The sequence below is a fragment of the Dendrobates tinctorius genome, unplaced genomic scaffold, assembly GCF_039654945.1.
Source record: "Dendrobates tinctorius isolate UK_male_01 unplaced genomic scaffold, ASM3965494v1 ptg000196l, whole genome shotgun sequence".
NCBI classification, from domain to species: Eukaryota; Metazoa; Chordata; class Amphibia; order Anura; family Dendrobatidae; genus Dendrobates; species Dendrobates tinctorius.
The window spans coordinates 12,935,348-12,943,674 of NW_027361863.1; the positions used below are offsets into that span (position 1 = coordinate 12,935,348).

General features: G+C 41.4%; 1 protein-coding gene across 1 annotated transcript; it reads left to right on the top strand.

The window, feature by feature from the left end:
* Positions 1 to 281: 281 nt before the first annotated feature.
* Positions 282 to 1,217, top strand: LOC141056081 (olfactory receptor 9G19-like). Its single transcript, XM_073552741.1, has one exon. It carries the CDS (start codon positions 282 to 284, stop codon positions 1,215 to 1,217), a length of 936 nt encoding a protein of 311 aa, XP_073408842.1.
* The last annotated feature ends 7,110 nt before the right edge of the window (positions 1,218 to 8,327 follow it).

Genomic DNA, 8,327 nt, shown 5'->3' on the forward strand with positions numbered 1-8,327 from the left:
AGCTAATACCTTCCAAGAGTCGTGTCAAGTTCATCTCACCAAACCAATCTAAACTGTACTTTATGCTGATGAAGAGCAAAAAGACGGAAACAGCATTAACTGCAGATGAGTGTCTCTGGTCTGATGACATTCCTAGTCATGTTTAAAAATTCTCTGTATGGTAACTACCTATAGGTTGACGTTTTCCTCCTTCTGGAGGAGAGCAAATCAGCACTTCCTCCATTGACCATTGCCTGTAAGACTTTTTGCCCCTAGTGGATCTCTAGCTTCATCAGAGGGAAATGCAGTGGTCAAACCTCACCATCACCAACTTCGTTCTCCTCGGCTTCCATGAGTTTCCAGACTTCCAGTTGGTTTTCTTTTTCATATTTCTGGCCATTTATGTTGCAACATTGGTTGGAAATTCATTAACAACTGGTTTATTTTGCGTTGATCCTCATTTCCACACTCCTATGTATATACTCCTGTGTAACATGTCAGTATTAGATATGTCCTTCACCTCAATGGTTCTACCAAAGTTATTGGACATCTTTCTAACTGGGAACAATGTCATCTCTTTTCATGGTTGTATCACTCAGGTTTTCTTTTTCGTGGTGCTCATAGTGTCGGAATACTTCATCCTGGCTGCCATGGCTTACGATCGTTACGTGGCCATCTGCCATCCCCTACGTTACTCTTATTTCATGAGCCTGCAGGTCTGTTTCTGGATGGCATGGACATCTTGGAGTATAGGAGTCCTCGAGGGCATTCTTTATGTGATTCTAATATCATCTTGTACATTTTGTAGGTCAAATGAAGTAGACCATCTCTTCTGTGACCTAAAACCTCTAATAAAGCTTTCTTGTAGCAACACACAGACTATAGAGACAATAATACTTGCACTTGGGGCCATCATTGGCTTTGTTCCCTCAGTCATGACCTTGGTGTCTTACATCTATATCATCTCTACAATCTTGAAGATTAACTCTAAAGAAGGAAGACACAAAACCTTCTCCACCTGCTCCTCACACCTCACAATCATCCTCTTGTTTTACGGAATGGTCCTCGGCATGTACATGAGACCAAAGTACAGCTATTCCATGGACCAGGACAAGGTGTTTGCCATCTTGTATGCCGGAGTCATCCCAATGCTCAACCCTCTCATTTACAGCTTGAAAAATCAGGAGGTGAAAAAAGCTCTTGGCAGAATAAAGAAGCAATCGTTTTTTTTAAAATAATGACTACCGTATATATTTGAGTATAAGCCGACCTGAGTACAAACCGAGGCCCCTAATTTTGCCACAAAAAACTGGGAAAACTTATTGACTCAAGTATGAGCCGAGGTTGGAAAATGCAGCAGCTACTGGTAAATTTCAAAAATAAAAATAGATACTAATAAAAGTAAAAAGGTGTTCCCATAAGGTGCTCCATATTAATATATGCCCCATATAAGGCTGCGCTAAGGTTAATGGTGGCCCATAACATGCTCCATATTAATATATGCCCCATATAATGCTGCACTAAGGTTAATGGTGGCCACATAACATGCTCCATATTAATATATCCCCCATATAATGCTGCTGCTGTGATTTAAAAAAAAATGACATCTCTCATCACTGCCCACTGCTCCTCAGCATCGCCGGCTCTCTGCAGTGACTGTTCAGGCAGAGGGCGCACACTAAACACGTCATCGCCCCCTCTGACCTGACCATCACAGCCAGGGGACCTGGGAGGCAGCGCAGCTGTGGAACGGGCACAGGTGAATATGGCATGGCTCACCTTCCCCCAGTGCTACTCACCCTCCTGGCGTCTGCATATCCAGCTCTGCTACATCTCAGTCCCAGCGTCTGCATCTCCCTTCCTGTGATCTTCCTGTGCTGGTCACATGGTACCGCTCATTAAAGTCATGAATGTGCTCTCCACCCCTATGGGAGTGGAGACACATCCATATTCATGACTTTAATGAGCAGCAGAAGCCGGGACTGAGATGTAGCAGAGCCTGATATGCAGACGCCAGGAGGGTGAGTATCATGTCTCCTGCTCCCCCTCCCCCACCGGCTTTCTGGCATATGACTCATGTATAAGAGGAGAGGGTCTTTTTCAGCCCATAAAAGGGTCTGAATAACTCAGCTTATACACAAGTATTTACGGTATATTAAACATAATATATACAGTACTGTCCAAAAGTTTTAGGCAGGTGTGGAAAAAATGATGCACAGTAGGAAGAATGCTTTCAAAAACAGAAGTGTTAATTTTTTTTGTATCAATTAACAAAATGTAAAGTGAATGAACTAAAGAGAAATGAAAATCACATCATATTTGATGTGACCGTTTTCATGGTTCCACTTGTCACTTTGTCTGGGATGCAGTTACTGACAGCTTTCCAATCTGGTACAAGGGTGTGATGAAGCTGTCAGTACTTTGATTGACAGCTCAGTCATCCAGTCTGGTGCAGGGGCGTGCTGAGCTGTCAGTGTGTTGATTCACAGCTCGGCCATCCAATCTGGGACTGGGAGGTGCCGGCTGTCTCCAGGTGTTCATTATCCCAGGTGATTGCCAGGATACTTACTGAGTTATTACTCCCAAATCTCTGCCAGTTGTACATTTAGCTACTGTGTGGTTTGTCTCTTTGTGCCTTGCATTCTGTTAAAGATCTTTTGTTGCCTGACCTTGGACCTTGTTCTGATTATCCATCTGTTTAACCTATTCTACTCTGATCCACTATCCTCCTGATACTCTGACCTTGGAACGTTACACAACCACACTTTTGTCTCTTCCTTCTGTTTGTGATGAACCCTCCTGGCTTCTGACATCAGACTCCTTGACTACCCTTGACAACTGCCCTTTGCTTTCAACGCAGCATCTATTCTTCTAGGTACAGATGCATCAAGTCAAGGATTTTGTAGTATTACAGTCAAGAGTATGAGTAACTAATTATACCAACCAGGGGATAATTATCATCATTTTCAAATGTTGGTTGAAATACAATGCATTAAATGAAATGGAATCAGTTGTGTGAGAGGCTTAAAACTGGGTGAGGAACAGACAAACTCTACTACAAAGGTGAGGTTGTGAAAGACAGTTTCATGTCTTAGGTCAAACATCATGTCAAGACTGAGCCCAGAAACAAGACACAAGGTAGTTAATATATAATGTATATGTGCATATACATATATATTCAGTCCTTTGGAAAAGTTTTAGGCAGTTGCAGAAAAAATGCTGCACTGTAAGAAGGATGATTTGAAAAATAGAAGTGTTCATAGTTTATTTTTATCAACTAACAAAATGCAAAGTGAATGAAAAAAAGGCAAATCTAAATCCCATCAATATTTGGGAATTAGCATAAATTTATGAAATCAAAGCAGATACTTATCCATCATGTCATATCACCAGGGAGGCGTCTGATTGGTTCCAAATGTATTCTGCAGCCGGACAACGACCCCAAACATCCAGCCACTATTATTAAAGGGTAGAGTTGAGCGATACCGTCCGATACTTCAAAGTATCGTATCGGATGGTATCGGCCGATCTTTAAAAAAAGTATCGGTATCGCCGATTCCGATACCGGAAGTCCCATTCAAGTCTATGGGACTTCCGGTATCGGAATAAGAAAAACCCTTTCCTGCCCTTGTACAGCCTCTCTGGGGTCTGTACGGGCCTTTCGGGGGGCTGTGCCGGCCTGCCAGGGGGTCTGTGCAGGCTCCGGTGGTCTGTGCCGGCCTGCCGGTGGTCTGTGCAGGCTCCGGGGGGCTGTGCCGGCCTGCCGGGGGGCTGTGCCGGCCTGCCGGGGGGCTGTGCAGGCTCCGGGGGGCTGTGCCGGCCTGCCGGGGGGCTGTGCCGGCCTGCCGGTGGTCTGTGCAGGCTCCGGGGGTCTGTGCAGGCATCGTCCAATGGGACTACAAGTCCCATCGGGCGATGCCTGCTACCATGACAGTGATTGACACATTAGCCAATGATGGGACAGTAGTAGTCCCATCATCCGGCTAATGTGTTAAATGTAAAAAAAAAAAAAAAAAAAAAATTACATGCTACATACATACAACATGCATACTACATACATGCTACATTCATACTACATACTACATACATGCTACATTCATACTACATAAATACTACATGCAACATACATACTACATATATACTACATGCATGCTACATACATACTGCATGCTACATACATACCACATATATACTACATACATACTACATGCATGCTACATGCATGCTACATGCTACATACATAACACATATATACTACATGCATGCTACATACATACTACATGCTACATACTACATGCATGCTACATACATACTACATGCTACATACTACATATATACTACATGCATGCTACATACATACTACATGCTACATACATACTACATATATACTACATGCATGCTACATACATACTATATGCTACATACTACATGCATGCTACATACTACATGCTACATACTACATATATACTACATGCATGCTACATACATACTACATGCTACATACATACTACATATATACTACATGCATGCTACATACATACTACATGCTACATACATACTACATATATACTACATGCATGCTACATACTACATGCTACATACATACTACATATATACTACATTCATACTACATACTACATATATACTACATACATACTACATACATACTACATACATACTACATGCATGCTACATACATACTACATACATACTACATGCATACCACATATATACTACATACATACAATACATTCATACAATACATACATAGACATACAGTACATATAACATAGAGTAACATACTTACCAATACTTGTCACATTGTTCCCCGAAGCCATTGTCTTTTCCGGGATAAATATTAACATAACAAACCACAAAAATACTCACCCACGATCCGAAGCAGTCCACGAGTGTGTCCCACAACGATCTTGGGTAGAGAACTGCAGCATCAGATGATGCTGCCGTTCTCTACGGGCTGCAGGAATCCAATGACGGAAGGTAGGTATCCTTCCGCACTGTATTCCTCCGCCACTTAAAAAAAAAAAAGTCCCTAGTCTCACTTTATGCCATTGCTGTGTGGGAATTTCCCACACAGCAATGGCATAAAGTGAGACTAGGGACTTTTTTTTTTTAAGTGGCGGAGGAATACAGTGCGGAAGGATACCTACCTTCCGTCATTGGATTCCTGCAGCCCGTAGAGAACGGCAGCATCATCTGATGCTGCAGTTCTCTACCCAAGATCGTCGTGGGACACACTCGTGGACTGCTTCGGATCGTGGGTGAGTATTTTTGTGGTTTGTTATGTTAATATTTATCCCGGAAAAGACAATGGCTTCGGGGAACAATGTGACAAGTATTGGTAAGTATGTTACTCTATGTTATATGTACTGTATGTCTATGTATGTATTGTATGAATGTATTGTATGTATGTAGTATATATGTGGTATGTATGTAGCATGTAGTATGTATGTGGTATGTATGTAGCATGCATGTAGTATGTATGTAGCATGCATGTAGTATGTATGTAGTATGTATGTAGTATGTATGTAGCATGCAGTATGTATGTAGCATGTATGTAGTATGTATGTAGTATATATGTAGTATGTATGTAGCATGTAGTATGTATGTAGCATGCATGTAGTATATATGTAGTATGTATGTAGCATGCATGTAGTATGTATGTAGTATGTATGTAGTATGTATGTAGCATGCAGTATGTATGTAGCATGTATGTAGTATGTATGTAGTATATATGTAGTATGCATGTAGCATGCATGTAGTATGTATGTAGTATGTATGTAGCATGCAGTATGTATGTAGCATGTATGTAGTATGTATGTAGTATATATGTAGTATGTATGTAGCATGCATGTAGTATGTATGTAGCATGCATGTAGTATGTATGTAGTATTTTTTTTTTTTTTTTTTTTTTTTTTTAACATTTAACACATTAGCCGGATGATGGGACTACTACTGTCCCATCATTGGCTAATGTGTCAATCACTGTCATGGTAGCAGGCATCGCCCGATGGGACTTGTAGTCCCATCGGACGATGCTTGCACAGACCCCCGGACATCAGCACAGCCCCCCGGCAGGCCGGCACAGCCCCCCGTCAGGCCGGTACAGACCCCCACAGGGTGCACAGCCCCCCGGCAGGCCGGCACAGCCCCCCGGCAGGCCGGTACAGACCCCCACAGGGTGCACAGACCACCGGCAGGCCGGCACAGCCCCCCCGGCAGGCCGGTACAGACCCCGGGCAGTCCACACAGCCCCCCAGCAGGCCGGCACAGCCCCCCGGCAGGCCGGCAGAGACCCCCGGAAGGCCCGAAATGACGGCGCATCATGATGCGCACACACCGCGCATCATGATGACGTCAGGCCGTCAATCAACTGAACTTCCGATTCCGATGCCGAATTCCGATATTGAAAGAATATCGGAAGTCGGTATCGGAATTCCGATACAGCAAGTATCGGCCGATACCCGATACTTGCGGTATCGGAATGCTCAACACTATTAAAGGGGTTATTCCCATCTCCAAGATCCTATCCCAATATGTAGTAGGCATAATAATAATGATATTAGCAAATACCCCCAATTAGAAATGTAGTATAGTTTTTCTGATTCGCTGTGTTTCTTACCTCATGTGCAGGCATTGCAGGACCTTAGATATCCATGGTTAGTGACAGTTAGCTAGATGCTAATGGTTGTAACCATGGATACCTAAGATCCTACAATGCCTGCACAGCAGGAAAGAGACCTAGCTAATCAGAAAAACTGTACCACATTTCTCGGATTTAGATTTATTTTTTATTCATTCACTTTGCATTTTGTTAATTAGTAAAAATAAACTATTAATACTTCTATTTCTGAAAGCTTGCTACTGGGCAGTTTTTTTTCCCCCACACTTGCCTAAAACTTTTGCACAGTACTGTAAACCTTTGCTATACTATAATGTCTACAGATTTACAATATAACCGGTCCCCTTGAATTGGGTTCACAGATGCCATCAGTTGTTGCTGAGCTTCTGTAAAAACATTTCTTTTTTACTATTTTGGTCATATTTTGAGAAGAACCAAGTTAATGGAAAAATGGCAATTTATGAGGAATCAATAAGGTACGAATAGAAAAGAAGTAACATCTTCATATCCCCATGAAGATAATTGATTCCTTTGTTTAACCATAAAGACCGTTCATATATTTCTATTTTTGATATGATTTGCTGCCCTTAGTGATCAGAGCAGAGGGAGTTAATATTACAAATTTTGCTATAGGTTGCATAAAGCGTTAGTCTTGTACACGTCTTATCAACTGTATTTCAAACTATTATTGTTTTTATGTTGACTTCTTGTTAAGTTTTGGATCATTATTTTTATCCAAAACCTTCATATAAGGGGATTCTTTGAAATTAATGATATATACGGTATTATATGTTCTGGATTACTGAAAATGGGACATTCATAGAGATATTCTTCCAGATAAGAATTTTGAGTTATGAGAGAATTTTTCTAATTTTGCATTCATGTCCGGGACTTACATATTGATGATCTATCCTCTTGTACAGAAAATAAGTTGCAATACCAATAGAAAGGTCATGAAATATGTTGATCCCGAACAACCCGTTTAACTCCACATTATTGGATTCAGTTTCAGGAAATGTAAAAATGAATCAACATGCTCTATAAAATGTATCTGGTAAATTAATGACTAAGTCATTCATAATGATTTCTAGGCAGATGGTCTTTCACACGGCCCCCACCATGTTTAACTGTAGGTATGATGTTTGACTTGTGGAATGTTGTAATTGCTCTGTGCAGGTCAAAATGGGACTCATACCTTCCAAATAATTCTTCTCAACCTACTTTTCCATAGAAAATTATCTAAAATGGTTTGAATGTCATCCAGAATTTTAACTTTCAAACAGAAGCTCAATTGTTGTTTGCAGTGTTTTCCATGACGCTGTTCCCACACTTTTGAGTCATTTCTTTCTTGGGGTATATGAAGACAGTGCCACTTAGATCTCGGCATACCCGCATAGTTTTTAAAGCAGAAGATGCTTCAGGAAAATGGCAGAAGTTTTTCCCTGAAGCGTCTTTTCTTCTGTCTGAATAGGCATCTCTTGCAGCTGCTATTAATTTTATAGTGCCATACACTATATAACATATTGGCAGCTACCAGAAGAATGGACGGTCACTTCTGTTAGCCACGTCAAGGTTTTCTATGCCTGAAATAGATAAAAGAACTGACAAAAGATAGACCACATGCACAACACGTCGTATTGACATGAAAAAGACGTCGTGTGCACAATACTCTGACTGATCAGATCAGTGGTTTAGTGTGGGAGTTCCA

Coding starts and splice junctions, on each gene's coding strand:
- LOC141056081 (XM_073552741.1), top strand. CDS start 282: ATGCAGTGGTCAAACCTCACCATCACCAACTTCGTTCTCCTCGGCTTC.